Source organism: Penicillium odoratum (genome assembly GCF_028828045.1).
Source record: "Penicillium odoratum strain IBT 22623 chromosome Unknown utg000001l_segment0_segment0, whole genome shotgun sequence".
Classification (NCBI taxonomy): Eukaryota; Fungi; Ascomycota; class Eurotiomycetes; order Eurotiales; family Aspergillaceae; genus Penicillium; species Penicillium odoratum.
In genome coordinates this window covers 50,216-66,656 of record NW_026643143.1, presented here as the reverse complement: position 1 = coordinate 66,656, position 16,441 = coordinate 50,216, and the positions used below count along the sequence as shown (strand labels likewise).

Below are 16,441 nucleotides of genomic sequence, written 5' to 3'. Positions count from 1 at the left end.
CCGCAAGGAAAGCCAAGATCTACATTGTATGTCGTATGCAGAGGATTTTGAGTTCGGTGTGGGCCGAACGATAGCCCGGGCCGGACAGTTAGTTGCTCCGTCATGCGTCGCTAGTGCGACCCGCGTCTTTTCACAGGCGCGATCCGTGGCAAGACCCACATAGTCTACCGCCTGTCCATCGCCCTAAGGCAACAACTGTCCCCTTAATGATATGGCAGACAAGAAGACACGGCTTGAAATTTGAGCTCATAATACATTGGCTCTGCATTGCATTCACCTCGGGGGTCAAGGACAATTGAAGCCTTCGGAATTTTAGCGAGAAGCAGTATCGCCAAATATACACGAGGCGTAAGTTAGAACCAATGCTGGTAGCCCTATCTCGCAACATAACAACTGGAGCAGTATGACATCCACCCCTGCAACCGCAGCAGTGCCTTTGGCTAGCATCTGGAGGTTCCTTTTCGAACACCCTTCCCTTCCATTTCTATAAGGTCACGGTAAGCCAAATTTTGCTCTATTTCTTCCTACTTCGCGACGGTCATTGTGTTATCTTTGCTCCGCTACGCTTAGTGTGTACAGTTATCTTTCACTCTGCCGCCACCGGTGCCCAATATACATATGAACAAGTCCAGCAGCGGGCGGAGCAGTTTGGAAGAGCCTTGCAGTCCCAGTGGGGCTGGCGTAGGGGTGATGTTCTTATGGTTATGGCCCCAATGACATCGATACCCCATCTGTTATCTGGGGATGTCATTTTCCCAGTGGAATCGTGGCCCCAGTGAATCCCGCGTTGTCGGCACGTGAGCTTCTCCAACATTTAGAATGAAGCCGTGCAAGAGCCCTCGTGATCCATCCACAATGCGCGGGCGTTGCTGTCGAGGCCGCTCGCCTTACCAATCTACCCTCTGATCGGTTCCTTATCTTACGGTTCGACAAACCGACCCGGGCATACAGCGGCCTCTCCTCTGTTGAACATTTCATCAATGCAGCCCACGAGGCCACAAACGTGAACAGCAGTTGCGTGGAGATTGAAACAGAGAAGGATACTGCCTTTCTGATAAACTCATCAGGAACTACGGGTAGACCCAAAGCAGTGATGATCTCCCATCGTAACGTCGTAGCCGCTGTCGCGCTCCAAAGCGCAGGTGATAGTGGCCACGTAGACTGGCATCGGGATCGCGCCTTGGCGGCACTTCCTATACATCACATTTTCGGTAAGAGGGTCGAAATTTTTTTAATGGTTAACGTGCTTTCGCTGGAAGAAGTAAGCTGAAGGAATAGGTCTCATCTACCTCGTCTATCTCCCTATCTAAATAGGCACGACAACAATGTACATGGACAAGTTCGAGATTTCCAATCTCTGTAGCTTGATCTAAGAGTATTGTATTTCCCACGTTTATGCTGCTCCAACCATAGTGCTTCATCTGGCAAAGAACAGTCTAGTGAACAATTATGACTTGCGTTCGCTCCGCATGATCACTTCTGGTGGCGCATCTCTTGCCGCAAGCCTCGTTGCCGAGTGATATCAGCGTCGGCGAGCCCCTCTCCGCCAGGCGTATAGATTATCTGAAACAACATCTGTATCTCAGAACCAGGCATTTCCTCATCTATTTCTCATACGTGAATTTGATCGCAAGTCTCACTAAATGCAGTTCCAGCACTGGAATAAGTGGAGAGGTACTATAGGCTCGTATGACCTCCCATTCCTGGAGTCGCAATCAAGTTTGTCGATACTGTTGGTCGCCGAGTGACAGTGGGTCAGGAAGGTGAGCTATATGCGCGTGGCCCAACAGTTTTCAATAGTTATCTTGACGAGCCCGGTCTCACCGCGGCCTGTATCACGCCTGATGGATGTTTCAAAACGGGTTGGTCCTCCCTTTTTCATTTTCTTAGGTTATCTCTGGCCTATCATTGTACCGACTATTGTCTATGCACTATATCTTACAGTTTTTTACAGGCGATATTGGACGTGAAGACGACAAGGGCAATATGTTTATCACTGACCGCTCAAAGGATCTGACCAAGTTCAAGGGTTACCAGGTAGCACCAGCCGAGCTCGAGGATCTGATCCTGCGACACGAGGCTGTAAAAGACGCGGCTGTTCTTGGCATTATGAACCACAGACTTGCAAATGAGGTTCCGTTAGCCAATGTCATAGTCAATTCCGGCTACCCCGAGAATTAAACTACGGCGCGAGCGGTCCTCAATCATGTCAGCGACCGGACGGTATCATACAAACACCTCCGTGGTGGTATCATTTTCACTGAGGAGATTCCTCAAAGCTAATCGGGAAAAATCCTAAAGCGAGTGCTTCGTGATCGGGTACAGTTGACCTCGTACGTCGAATCGGGGCTAGAGAATATACCAGGTACACGGTGGCCCCTAAGCTATAGTGACCGAGAAAACCCTTCGACAGATGATGACAAATGAATATTTGAAGATGAAGCCTAGTAGCTAAGCCAGCGAATGGACTACCTACCTATTACGGCGAATGCAGTCAGAAAGACCATATCACCTTCGATACTTCCTGGAAGAGACGAGTGGGTTCGCACAATCATGAGTGACAGACAGTGCTCTCCAAGAAGGATAGGAATATGACTCACACTTCTTTGAATTCCATGATTGATGAGCTTGAAACTAGCAATGCCGAAAAGAAGAAAACGGCGCATATTCGGAGAGGCTCCCTGAACATGTGCACGCATCTAGAGAATTCGTTGCCATCAAATCCCTGTGACTGTTTGATTGTGCGCCTGATGTTACGTTATGCTGGAACTCCGTGGGCATCCCTCTGATAAGTGATTCTATTCCCTCCACTGATGATTAACCCGCCACCAATGAAATTTGTGACAATATGTTTCCGATATTCAGAACTTTATGTAACAACAAATATGGATTTGGTCTTTTGCAGCAGACACACCCAATAAATGACGGTCTGACACTTGATACTTGGTGCGGAGCAGATGCACTCGGTCAATGCCTTTAGCCGCAAAGCGAGAGCATTCCCCTTCCACCCTATGTCCGGAAGTGTTACCTGGTGATTGTTTATGGCTGGATCGGATATGCAGCATAGTCATCAGGTCAACTATTGTTGTGACGATAGTGACTAGAGTCAACTCATGAGTCGGTTTTGAATTCGGCAATACAATCGCAATTCTAAGATACTGGTGCAAAGGGCCAAACATCATCCAGTCCTAGGGAACAGGTCATGAGTATACCCTTACCTTTATTCATTTTGGACCTTAATCCATGGCGAATTAAAGCCCAAAGAAACTGCATCGTCAGAAATATCGACAGATCATTACAACCGGTGGCATCTTTTTGCTGGACGTCATGTTTAGCATTTCATATTTGGCGAATTAGATACAATGGGAATCATTGTCCGTATTCCTCTTGAGTTCACGGTAGTCTATTTTTGAGCTACCCTCAGTGTCAAGACTAGAAAAGCTATTCAGGATCTGATAAAACCAATAAGATCCTTGTTAACCTCGTCAACATTAATGTTGTGAATGGCGTGAGAACCTCCTTTGTAAACTTTCAACGTCCCCTGTGGCAGCAGTTTTGCTGACTTTAATCCAGATGCCTCGATAGGAACAACTTGGTCATCATCCCCATGCAGAACCAGCACCGGAATATCGATCTTCTTGAGATCTTCCGTGAAATCAGTTTCTGAAAAATCCTTGATGGAGTCGTACGCTGACTTGAAGCTGGTGTTCATCCCCTGCTGCCACCAGCTACGAATTTGCCCTTCGCTCTTCTGTACACCAGGTCGGTTGAATCCAAAGAACGGTCCGCTGGGGACATCCAAGAAAAACTGCGCCCGGTCTTTGCGCATTGCTTCTCGGAACGAATCGAAAACAGACTTATCAGTCCCCTCGGTGTTGACACTGGTCTTAACCATCAGGGGGGGCACGGCACCAACCAGAACGGCCTTCTTGAAACGGCCTGTGCCATGCTTTCCAAGATAATGGGTAACCTCTCCTCCACCGTGCGAGTGGCCAACCATCACTGCATCTTTGACTTTCAGGTAGGCAAAAAGCTCCTCGAGGTCATCAACAAAGGTATCCATGTTGTTCCCGTCCCAGGTCTGAGTAGATCGACCATGACCACGTCGGTCGTGCGCAATAACACGGTATCCGTGATCAGCAAGGAACATCATTTGATTTTCCCAATTGTCACTGCTCAAGGGCCACCCGTGGGAGAATGTGACAATGACCCCTCCCGGGTTGCCCCAGTCCTTGTAGTAAAGCTCGGCTCCATCTCGAAGCTTCAGGTAAGGCATATTTATGAGTATCTCCGAACGGTGTCGCAAAGGATAGTTCGAAGGATGATGTGAGTTGGTTGAATACAGCCGTAATATAACCAGCTCAAGCAAGTCATGACGTCATTCAATAAGGTTAGTCAGTTGTCGAGAAGAAGCGGGGTTGTTCTACAGTGACATTGATTGGCCCAAGACCATGTAGATTAACTGCGCACCGGGCTGATTATTGCTCCGTGGCAGTGGTCTAGGCAACCATCGAAATTAGCCCTAAGGTATCGTATCCTGATTCACCGCCTGCCTTATCAAATGTTGCTGGTTGTGAGAATTTGAATTTGCCATCTTTTGTTTCTCGTATCCGTGGCTACCGCCCACCCAAAGCGCTTCCAAACCGGGTAGCGGTTGGGGCGGGCAGAAGGCACGGTGGGCTCTGGTTCGATATGTTTGACATGTTTGCACTTAGCACTTGAAGGCCAATGAGTGCAAATGGTCGCTTAGCCGAGTCTCCTGAATATATAGATGCGACTCTCAGGTCATGATTTATCATAGGCTCACTCAAATATTTATGTTACATCGGTTGTAAAACCACTCAGCCTCCAGTAGCATGGGCCTAGGCAGTCTAAAAGTGGATCGGAAAACGCACGAAGGGTCGTCTGATGAGATAATCGTAAATTCAGCAGCGAAAACCATTAATGACAAGAATACTTTGCGAACTTCTTAATACAAGGCAAAAAACAGAACGGGACGGCAATGCAAACTGTCCGTGACTTTGCCAGGCTCACTGTCTATAGAGTATTGAACCGTGGTTGAGCGGCTAACGTAACCCGCAACACATTGGCTAATCAATTTCCCCGTAGCGCTGTTTGATCGCAAAATGATATTACGTCGCAGGTATATTCCTCTTTTCCATGAAATTAACGACTCTGGATTGGGAGAAAAGTCACAGTACAACACCGTTGCACTTAGCCGCGACAACGCAGAACGGTCGGCCATTCTGATTCCGTCCAATGCTTAATGTGACTGCCAAGGTGGCGTGATCGGATGGTGTACGGATGGCTTACCAAAAAATAGGGCCGACTGGTTCATTAGACCGAGCCTCAACGTTGCGAGTCGCTACCCGCAACAGTGATGGATGCGATAAATTACGCTGCCTTCGGCTCTGGCACAAGAGTAGCTGGATACACATCTGTATCTTGATTGGGCAAGCGGAGAGATTGTTGGCCCGACTATCTTGATAGGGTTTACGTGGACCTAACACCCGCAAGCGCAGTGCCAGGCCTCCCCTTCACCTATTGTTCCGAGATGTGGATCAAACCAGGCATGTGGTGGACACCTGACAGTCGGCCCGGGTTTTCCGCTAATATTGACAGCAATACATTCTATAAGATGGACGATCTGCAAGTTAACAATCAGTCCATTGGCAACATCATTAAAGACTACTACATACCCAATAATTGCGCCGTATTGACTACCACCAGTTACATGAAGAAATATAGTCAATACTGGTCACTGGAAAAGGAAATGGTATCGCTCCAGATTGTGCGGACTCACACAAAGTCTTTAGAGTATCTAGGCGCTAGGCTTGTTGCTATATTTGGTCTGTTCAACCTCCGACATACGTTCTCAATCTTCCCAGCATCTACTAACAAGTAATTTGAACTTCAAAGTCGGTGGTACAAGTGGAATTGGTCTTTACACTGCGAAGGAGTTCGTTCGCCACACCACCTCTCCAATCATTTACCTTGTTGGTCGCAACAACACCTGTGCGGCCCAAATTATTAAAGATTTGAAGTCGCTGAATGAGGAGGCCCAGATCCATTTTATCAAAGCTGATGTATCACTCTTGAGAGAGGTTGATTTGGCATGTGATTTCATTCAGCACCAGGTCACACATGTCAACGTCTTGTTCCTGAGCTGTGGCATCTTCACTCTAAATCGAAGAGAAGGTATGTCTGAAGCCCTACCCCGGACTCCATGAATCTGACCACTATCTAGAAACTGTCGAAGGCCTCGACAGAAAACTAACTCTTCACTATTACGCTCGTATGCGCTTCATTTACAACCTAATTCCTCAATTAGCCAATGCTAGTCATATTGGAAATAGCAGCAATACCCTTGCCCGTGTTGTATCCGTCCTAGGTGCAGGCCACGAAACAAAGCTTCACCTGGATGATCTCGACCTCTGGGAACATTATAGTGTCCAGACTTGCGACACCCATACCACAACTATGACCTCATTGATGTTGAAAGAGTTTGCGTCACGATATCCCTCAATAGCCTTTGTTCATACATATCCCGGGATTGTGAAGTCGGGAATTGCTCGGGAAGCTGGTCCTGTTGTGAGCCACATTATCAAGGCAGCAATGTGTCTCGGTCGGCTATGGATGGTCCCGGAGAAAGAGAGCGGGGAAAGGCACCTCTTTGCAGCGACAAGCAGAAAATTTCCCCCAAAAGCAGAGGCTCCAGTCAGAGAAATCTCAAAGGGTGCCTATTTGCTGAACTGGGACGGCTCTGAGGTGGGCAATGAAGGACTCCTTGAGGACTATCTTGTAAATGGTGTCGGTGACACAGTGTGGAAGCACACCGAGAAGATATTTAGGGGAGCTTTAAATCACTATGATACCTAGTTCGGCAAGAAATGAGTGACATCATCGCGAATTAAAATACGATGGCATCGAAACGATGATGGTCTTCTTACCACCGTCATTTTTTTTATTCATCAGTGGCGATAACATTCCAAGTGCATCAGCATGGTAATTCGAATAAGAACCTGGGTTGGCAACCGACGCTGGGACAACCTTCTTACCATAGGAGATGCGCTAAAAGGTGACAGGTTCTGACGAAGTCACGACTCTTTTACTGATATGGCTTGTCTACTCTATACTAACTTTGGATATAGAAATGGGTCAGGTGCCTCGATCACAAGCACTCGATTTTCCCTTCTCGCGGTTCAGATAGCCAATCGCCATAGAAGTCTTCCTAATCAACTCTAGCAGAGATGATCATACTCTCGGAGAGTAACCCCGGAACTGATGGAACTTGATATTATCTAAAGTACGCAGTGTCGCCTAGATCGACGTTGGTACCCTTTCTCCCTGCCTTGGGATAGCCAAACTTGAAGAATGCGACACTGGATTCCTAGTAGGCCGCCTTATATTGTCGCCCTGACGATGCCATTCCGAAGTATCAGGGCAGTTGAAGCGAACTAAGATATATTTGTGTATGCAAGTAATCTCCGAGTTAAGATTTGGGTATATTAAGAACATTCCCATCCAACAACATCCTCTTACATTCCTAAATTTTTTATATGAAAGAACGAACGTATTTCCAATCAGCTTAGTCCTCAAGCTGTTAAAGAACAATATTCGGTCAATTTTGCTCCATATATCAACATTCTTCACAGATCTGTCCGGCATGTAAAACACAAAGGCCGTGAAAATTGGTTAGCTTTTGATACTCCCAGGCTTACATTTAGACATGTTGCCGCACGACTTGAATAGTCATGAACTTTGTCTATTCATACGCGGGAAGACTGAGATGGCATTTTGGTCTAATAAATGCACTGTTGAATGCGTTATTCGTAAGTGTCCTGAATGTAATTGGACACGGAGGACAACAATAATAGAAAAAGTCGACATGCGTGGATGACCGAAACTGAAAAGCAGACTCACTTGGTGTTTCTGACTGCTATTCAGGGCCTGCATGACACGCTTGTTCATTTCCATTATTCGGTGATCTCAAGAGAGGTTGTTGCAGTGTGACGAGTTACAACCCCTGAAACTCTGTGTAAGGAGATTGGCGTGCTTAGCTTTTTTATTTGGTCGTTCTGAAATTGTTGGTATCACCAGCTAGGTACTGCTTACACTATTAAGTGGACAGCATGTATGCTCGAAAAGCGAAAGTCAATTGATTCATGTAGACAGATGTAGGTTCTCAGTCTAGTTGGCAAACACCCCTGGATCCCGAACATCGGCCCTCGGCGGTCACAACACTGAGCCGCACGCAAAAGTGTGTGCGCCAAGCAAGGGATGTTATCCATCAGTCGCTGGCGGTAACACTGGTTTGTTCTGATAGGAGGATATATATCCCGCGACAGAAATGTTTCGAATGATTGTAAGGTTGTCCTCAATTGTTAGGGTTTATGGATAAGATAGAGGGAGAATAGATGGGTTGTAAAAAAGCAGTAATCAGATTTGTATCAAAACTGATTCTTGAAGGAATCGTAGGTACTAAGAGAGAGATGGGCTTTATACCCCGCACTCTCTCGGTAAGGTCAGCTGAGGTCACATGAGAGAACTTCCAGATACTCCTTGTCAGTTTCGTGACATCAATGCTGGATGGTAAGATGTCGGACGGTATATAGAAAGCATAGGGACAAAGAACAAGTGCGACTCTATCAGGTATATTTCATCCTATATAAAGGCGATCCCGATTATAAGACCAGTGCTACGAAGCAGAAGGAAATATTGAAAATTTCGTGAATTCTGTTGAGCTTCAGCAATCTGCAATACCGTTGGGGCTATGATGGCTATCTTGTCATCCTCCCTGAGACGCACTCAGCCTTATATGGTATAGTGGACAGTTGGTAAGCGTGTAAAACACGCTTCCACTCAGGGGTTATCTTAGTTAGACATCTTCAATATCAATTCATTTTCTGGCATATGCTATAGCTCCCCCCAGTTCCTATCCCATAGTTTCAACAAATTCAGACCAAGGCAACAAGGATGAGGAAATAGAGAAACAATATCTAACTGAGGAGGGAATGTGAGTGATAGTTACATCACGCGAGAACACTTATCAACCCAACTTATTTATCCACACAAATAGTCCCAAGCCTTCCTGTCCAGAAGAGGAGATCAATTATCTGTTCTATCACGACAACCAAGACGTAAAATGAACACTTCAATCTCTCCACGAACAATCTGACAAATTTTTGGACTAATAGGGTTAACCCATGATATTCGCATTGACTGGCATAATTTATAAACCTGTAGGCCAAGGCCAAATATCATGGCAATTGTGGGGTATTTCCAGCAGCTATGCGATGGATTTGAGCCCGGAAGTATTGCTAGATATGTCAGAATCGTGTGGAGTGCGGGACATGTTCACAGGTGCGTATAGGCTGTGCCGTAACCCGCAGAAACCCGCACCCGAACCCGCCCCATCCTCCCTATGGGTCGGGTTTTGGGTCGGTCTGTCTAACCCGCATGCGGGTTGCGGGTTCTGATGGGAAACCCGCGCGGGTTTATGGGTTACCCAATGGGTCGTCAAACAGGACAAACATAGAAATTTATGTATAAAACTGTACATAAAAGTGGTTTATTACATAAAAAATTGGATTTATCCATCCTTTTTAGGTATAGTGTCAAAAAATTATGCAAAGATGGGCTAGCGTGGGTAACCCGCACCCGAACCCGCAACCCGCCCCATGCGGGTTGCGGGTTGATTTGACCAACCCATGGGTTTTGCGGGTTCGGGTTGCGGGTTGACTTTACCTACCCATTTGCGGGTTATGGCACAGACTAGGTGCGTACTGTTTCTGCGCCTCCCCCCAACATTCTGATTTTGAGAAGCCTCGCCAATAATGGAATTTGAACTTTGGAAAAGACCACCTGGGCTTGTTTATCGGAGTATGTGTAATCCATCATGAGCTGTGGGAAATCTGGGTTTAGAACTGCTGGCCGGCCGATACCGACAAGATCGCAAACATCACCCTTCAATGCAGTCTCAATTCCCTTTCGGGTTCGAAATCCTCCGGTGACCATAAGTCTCAAGTTTGGGAACCGCTTCCTTGTTTGTGTCGCAAAGTCCAAAAAGAAGGCTTCTCGAGATTCTGGGTTTTTAGAATTGGTAGTTTCGTCTCGCAACCCACGGCCCATCATCTGATATTTTATGGTCAGCACAAGTATGTAAGTTATTGTCATAAGTCTCTATTGGTACATAAGTAAAGGAGTGACATGAATGGTCACTGGGTCATTGGACTTGGTCCTTAAGGTATAATGATAGGAATCTTAGGAACCATACCGTTGGGTCTTCATAAGATCCGCCAGATATTTCAAGAAAATCTATACCAGCCTCAGAAAAGAGACCAATTTGAGTCATCGTGTCTTCGAAAGCTGATCTGCTGTGGTCGGCGGAATTTAATTTGATCCCAATGCAGAAAGTCTTAGGCACGGCCTCTCGAATCTGGTGGATAATTTCGAGAACAATGCGGGCTCGCCGTTCAGCGTCACCGCCATATTGATCTTCACAAGTATTACTTTTAAGTTAGGAGCTATTATTAGACATGCAATTTCATCTTGTGGGAAGGATTGCGTGGCTCACTTGCTCAGAGAGAAATTGCGCTATCTCATAAGATTGGATAAGTAACGTGAGCTGATGCGTTTCGCTTGAGTGAAGGACAGAGACTCACATAAAAGATAACCGTGTGCTGCATGTATCTCGATACCAGAAAAGCCAGACTGGGCCATCATTCGGGCACAACTGACAAACTGAGTGATAACACGATTGATATCGAAATAACACATAGCTTGTGGTACCCCGAAAACGATGTTCCGTGCAAGAGTCGCAACTAACCCATTACCGATATGGAGGGCAATCTCACTCGGTGCAATGGCTTTGTCCAAAATTCCACGGTCATCTGCACCTCTCGGGGACTGACGGCCCGGATGACATATTTGAGCAATTGCAGGAGTACCATTTTGTTGGCATGTATTCGCGTAAGTTCTCCAAGCATTCAGTGAGTCCTGCTCATCTTTTTGATACTCACGTGTAGCCACATCGCCGAAGCCCCCCAAGTGACGAACATCAATTTGTACATTTCCTTCTCACTTAATCAGATCCATTGCTTTAATATGCCTCACGAAGTCATTCAACATCCTCCTACCTGTGAGAAGAGCCCCCCATCCTCCCTTCGCCCATTTTTCGTAAACACGAAAAATCCGCGTCCCTGGTAATCGCCCACTTTCTGCCAGCCCTTCGGCCATAGCAGCCTGGGAAGAAGGTTATCAGTTAATGTCGCGAAAGTAGAGGTGTTACACTTGGCCTTACTTTCACTAAACGATTGGGCAGAACTAATCCACATGGTAGTTCCAGTGGGTCTTTGATATCTGATCCCATCTTCAATGAATGATCAGTCAGTTAGAGAAAAATTGAATGTATAAACCGTTGAATTGGGATTGAGAGACGAGGTGTTTTGTTATATAGGAAAAGGTATTCCAGTAGGGGACGGCTGCCGAGATCACCGTCAGAGAGAGCTGGGTCATGAGCGCACCTATTGGGTAACCCATAAACCCGCGCGGGTTTCCCATCAGAACCCGCAACCCGCATGCGGGTTTGATAGACTGACTTAAAACCCGACCCATAGGGAGGATGGGGCGGGTTCGGGTGCGAGTTTCTGCGGGTTACGGCACAGCCTAAGAGCACCTTTAGTTGAGAGGTTGTGTCGAAATGCAGGATTAGTCAAATATTTCTAAGACTCTTTGGGCTAGGATATCCAGCGTCCACTCAGTTTCCATATTATTCGTATGGTATTCGGGTTAGACTCGAAGTATAGTGCCGTAACAAACCACAGCTGGATGTTACCTAGTCTAAAGAGTGTTCAATCAATCAAGCAACTGATCCTATTAGACATCTTCAGTACTAGCCATTACATCAATTCCATCCTGACAGGTTGTGATCTTTGCTTTTCGATTACTCCTCAGCGTATGATGAAGTTGTCAATGACTCGACTTCGCTGTGACCCATGACAGCTTTTGCATTGATCTACGACGGACAATGTTTTCCGGCCCAAGGAAAGTGTAGATCGCCAATTGATAGTATCCCGCGGTAAGATATGATTTACCATCACTTCTGTGCAAGTGGGGACTGATAACACCTCTCGGGGTCGGGTCAGCAATTGACCCGATTTCACATTTCCATGTCAGATTCATTATAGCAAAAGCAAGAAAGTCAAATTCACGTTCAATTGATATTACCCCGCGGTAAGATATGATGAATTATCACTTCCGTGCAAGTGGGGACTAATGACACCTCTCGGGGTCGGGTCAGCAATTGACCCGATTTCACATTTCCCGACATGGAAATGTGATCCAATCGGTTATTATCTAAAGTCGGCTATCATCCCAGTGAGACCAGACTGAAAAAGCTAGAAGCGGTCCAAACTGCAATTGAAATTTAGTCTCACTGTTGAGAACAATAACCGATCGAAAGTCCCTAAAGAGTAGTGCTGTGATCACGTGTGATTCGGACACTGAATCATGGAAGATCGGGACCGACTCCAGCTCAATTACAACGCATGTGCCATGTGCCGGCGCAGGAAATTGAAATGTGATAGGAATCAACCTCATTGTGGCCTTTGCTCACGTCTAGGAAAAAGCTGTACCTATGTCGCAATACGCAAGAGGAGCGGTCCGAAACGAAAGCTCTTACAAGAGCTAGACATACGCCTGAGTATGTTAAAACTGCAGCTAACTCGCCGCTTCCAGAAGTTTATCATACGGCTAATGATTATTCTTCTACTAGCCAAAATTGAAGAGCTTCTTAAAGAGAAAGATTCTTACCATGTGGTGCAATTGCCCTCTTCGTCATCTTTATTTGTGAATCAGCGTAATATGCCTCTATCTGGACACTTCGGCTTCCCTTCATCACACTCACCGCGGCTTGAAAATTCTCTGTTTGGTCCCACGCAACATTTTGCAAACGGGAAGGAAGCTCGTCGGGCCAGCCATACACACTTTACGGTGGTTCCTGGCAATACAAGCAATTCTGAATCGAACTCTGTTGGCCTGGCCTTAGGGGAGCAACTTCCCTCCCAGGACACCATTCGTGCCCTGTAAGGGAATCTGTCGGAAGAAAATCTTAAGCAAAATTCTCACAATTTTCAAGGGACAGTATATTCTTTGAAAAGGTTTACCCGTCTATACCCATCATTCACCCGCGCCGCTTTTTTGTCAACTCAATTCTCTCAGTTCCTTCACGCCCATCGCTTTCCTTGCGATTTATGATTTGGTGCCATGCATCATTATCCTCTGATCGATACTACTCATTCCACGGTGAATATTATCAACGCGCTCGCAAGTATGCTGAACTTGAAAGCTTTGGGCAGGGGATCGTCAACTTGTCGCACTGCCAAGCGTGGATACTATTATCTATCTACGAGTTGCGAATGGTATCCCCCTCACGAGCATGGGTCAGTGTAGGTAAAGCCTCCAGTCTCTCCTTGAATACTGGTCTCAATCAATTGGATGGGCCAACTCAAGGTGTCAAGATGTGTATTCCTCCTCCAAAAGATTGGGTTGAAAGAGAAGAACGCCGAAGAGTGTTTTGGATGGCGTTTTGCATGGATTTGTACGCAAGTATTGGAACTGGACGGCCTATGGCTATTGACGAGACATCGGTGTGTATTTGTCACGAAACTGACAAGGAGTATCTGGAAGTTCTCTCATGTGACCTCAGCTGACCTTACCGAGAGAGTGCGGGGTATAAAGCCCATCTCTCTCTTAGTACCTACGATTCCTTCAAGAATCAGTTTTGATACAAATCTGATTACTGCTTTTTTACAACCCATCTATTCTCCCTCTATCTCATCCATAAACCCTAACAGTATTATGCGATAACGATTGCCATTATTACTTCTTCCAAACGGCGCTGACTAATCAAATGCAGATTATGACTACTAGACCTATCAATATGGGACCGGAAAAAAAATATTCTTGTCCAAGTCCCATTTGCCAAGATCCCATGGGATTTACTAAGCGCAATGGGACTCCTATGGGATTCCCATGGGATCCCATGGGAATCCCAGCTAGATCCCATATCCCTTATTTCCTGCATAATTGCCTAAAGAGGAAATGGATAAATTAATGTAAATTACGAAGGTAATTTTGGCTGTTTTATATTTGTTTTACTAGTTACAGTCAGGGATATCATAAAGATATATATCTACACCCAGGGACTACTTATATTTTCCTAGCCTTATGAATCTCTACTTTTTTTCCCTAAAATTAGCTAAAATAGTGATTTTTAATATATTTTCGATTAGAACTAGTCATTTTTATCTTATTTCTTCTAAAACTCGATATCAATATAAGAGATTTCCAGGAAATTATTAAAGAGATATATGTTAGCCTGTCGCTATGGAGAATCATAAAATTAGGTAATCTGCTTTGTCATGCTAGCCTTAACGTGATCCACGGTCGCCCGAGCGACACGGCCGCGCGAGCGACCCCACCAACTTTTCAAAAATCACCAATTTTCAATGACTATTAAAACCACAAAAACGACATAAATTTTGTTATCTAAAGCGAGTAGGGCAGTAAGTATATGTATGCCCTTTTATCCCGCACCCAGAACATGTCATTTGCCGCCGAATTATAGGCATAGAAGGTAAGGTAGGCTCAACAACCGCATTTGTAGATACCTCTGGTAAATATATATCTTTACTTACATCTTCATCCTTGTAGACCACATCATCTTCACCACCCTCTAGACCCCCAAAGATGCCTTTCTGGGTAGTAAATTTTGGTATTGTCTCTCTTTTTTTGGTCTGTTTCTTATTGGTAGCCTCTAGCTGGGCGCAGCGATTCTGGAGAAAAATATGGTGGTGGACCACTTTGATAGTCATGTTGTAGGTCTTCTCAATCTCCCTTTTTGTTGGTGAAGAAAGGATTGAAGAAGAAGATTCTAGACCTTTTTTGATCCGAGATTGCGATTTTGTGAATTTTGAGAGAGTCCAAAGAGTATTTGGATCACTATCACTACCGGAAGAGAGTGGTCTTTGAGAGATGATCTCGAAAGGAGGAAGAGAATCCAGGCGCACATTTAGCTTTTCCAAGACTTTATTAGCATCGAATGGTGCTAATCCAGTAGCTGAAAAGCTATTTTGTATAGTAGAGGTCTTAAAAGCACCAATTCTCGCATCTGCGATTATTTCAAGGAAATCCTCCTTATCAATAGAGTTCACTCCATTCCGCATCAAGGTTGAAACCGCTCCTCCATAAAGCCTCTTCAAAACCGAAAAACAGCCCACATCCAAAGGTTGTAAAAGGTGAGAGGCATGAGGAGGCATGCAGATTGCGATAATTTGGTTTTCTTCGCAAAGTTGGTCAAATTCGGGGGTCAAATGACTCCCATGGCCATCGAGGACCAGTAGGCAATATTTTCCCACTCTTGTCCCAATATTTGGAATAAAAAGGTGTTTCAACCACCATAAACCAATTGTATTGGTAGTCCAGCCATTTTCACTCATAGTGAGACGTGCTCCTTTTTGATTCAAAAGGAGAAAGGGGCGTAGATGCTCTGGAAACATTTTTCCCTTGAAAATGAAGAGTGGAGGCATAACACTTCCAGAAGCTCGAATACACTCAATTGTGGTTACCCATTCACGATTTCCAGCCTGCAAAAGAGCTCTTTTCCCGTGGTATTCTGCAGAAGTGATAATCTTTTGTGTTGCGCCGATACCCATAGCAAAACCACTCTCATCAAAGTTGAAGATATCGTCTGAAACAATACCCCACTTTTCAATGGTCTTTTGAACTAAATCAAACCATGGCTTAATGATCCGGGGGTCTTCTGAGAGTGCTCTCTGATAGTCGTATTTACGAGAGAGTCGAGTAGAGAGATTCGGGTGTCGTTTGATGAATTGAGAAGGCCAATTGATACCAGTGGTAGATGGTGTGTTTTTCTTTGCACTAAGTAAAAGATTGGCCATATCTCGCAACATAGGCAAAGTAAGAGCTGCACCTCTTGAGTCCATATCAAGTAGCCAATTCTCTATCGATTGCTCCTCAATTTGGGTGAATATGTGACCAGATGCCCTCTTTTCAGCAGCAGATTCGCGCCCATTGATCCGGGCCTTCAAAGTTGAGACAGGTATCTCAAAAGATCGTGCAGCAGCTGCAGCAGAGGGATATTTACCATCTTTTATAGCTTTTATAGCTAATAAAAGGCGACCTTCTTGCTCTATCAATTTTGTTTTTTTCTCAGAGCGTTGGGGTGGCATTTTTGTTGTGGTTAAAAAGTATGTATTATTATTGAAGTGGATTTTCGATGGGGTCGCTCGCGCGGCCGTGTCGCTCGGGCGACCGTGGATCACGTTAGTCAGGATCCGCACATAAGAACCGTGGTTCGAGGGCGGGTAATAATTCAGACAATTACACGATCGAGTACGGACCCTATTGGTCGATAAAA

General features: G+C 45.5%; 6 protein-coding genes across 6 annotated transcripts; 4 read left to right on the top strand and 2 right to left on the bottom strand.

The window, feature by feature from the left end:
• Positions 1-362: 362 nt before the first annotated feature.
• Positions 363-1,520, top strand: N7520_000025 (phenylacetyl-CoA ligase; the record flags this gene model as incomplete). Its single annotated transcript, XM_057133960.1, has 4 exons — positions 363-401; positions 432-775; positions 826-1,219; positions 1,377-1,520. 4 exons carry the CDS (start codon positions 363-365, stop codon positions 1,518-1,520), a joined length of 921 nt encoding a protein of 306 aa, XP_056999896.1.
• A 406-nt stretch (positions 1,521-1,926) lies between these two features.
• N7520_000024 (phenylacetyl-CoA ligase) lies at positions 1,927-2,181 on the top strand (the record flags this gene model as incomplete). The annotated part of the gene is made up of 1 exon (XM_057133959.1): positions 1,927-2,181. One exon carries the CDS (start codon positions 1,927-1,929, stop codon positions 2,179-2,181), a length of 255 nt encoding a protein of 84 aa, XP_056999895.1.
• A 1,264-nt stretch (positions 2,182-3,445) lies between these two features.
• Positions 3,446-4,276, bottom strand: N7520_000023 (alpha/beta fold hydrolase; the record flags this gene model as incomplete). Its single annotated transcript, XM_057133958.1, has 1 exon — positions 3,446-4,276. One exon carries the CDS (start codon positions 4,274-4,276, stop codon positions 3,446-3,448), a length of 831 nt encoding a protein of 276 aa, XP_056999894.1.
• Positions 4,277-5,554: 1,278 nt separating this feature from the next.
• Positions 5,555-6,879, top strand: N7520_000022 (uncharacterized protein; the record flags this gene model as incomplete). The annotated part of the gene is made up of 3 exons (XM_057133957.1): positions 5,555-5,849; positions 5,920-6,198; positions 6,248-6,879. The coding sequence occupies 3 exons, from the start codon at positions 5,555-5,557 to the stop codon at positions 6,877-6,879; spliced, it is 1,206 nt and encodes a 401-aa protein (XP_056999893.1).
• Positions 6,880-9,861: 2,982 nt separating this feature from the next.
• N7520_000021 (uncharacterized protein) lies at positions 9,862-11,371 on the bottom strand (the record flags this gene model as incomplete). Its single annotated transcript, XM_057133956.1, has 5 exons — positions 9,862-10,134; positions 10,277-10,497; positions 10,623-11,075; positions 11,139-11,244; positions 11,303-11,371. Coding segments are annotated over 5 exons (1,122 nt in total), but the record flags the coding sequence as incomplete, so codon positions are not given.
• A 1,139-nt stretch (positions 11,372-12,510) lies between these two features.
• Positions 12,511-13,089, top strand: N7520_000020 (Zn(II)2Cys6 transcription factor domain-containing protein; the record flags this gene model as incomplete). Its single annotated transcript, XM_057133955.1, has 2 exons — positions 12,511-12,703; positions 12,776-13,089. 2 exons carry the CDS (start codon positions 12,511-12,513, stop codon positions 13,087-13,089), a joined length of 507 nt encoding a protein of 168 aa, XP_056999891.1.
• Positions 13,090-16,441: the final 3,352 nt, after the last annotated feature.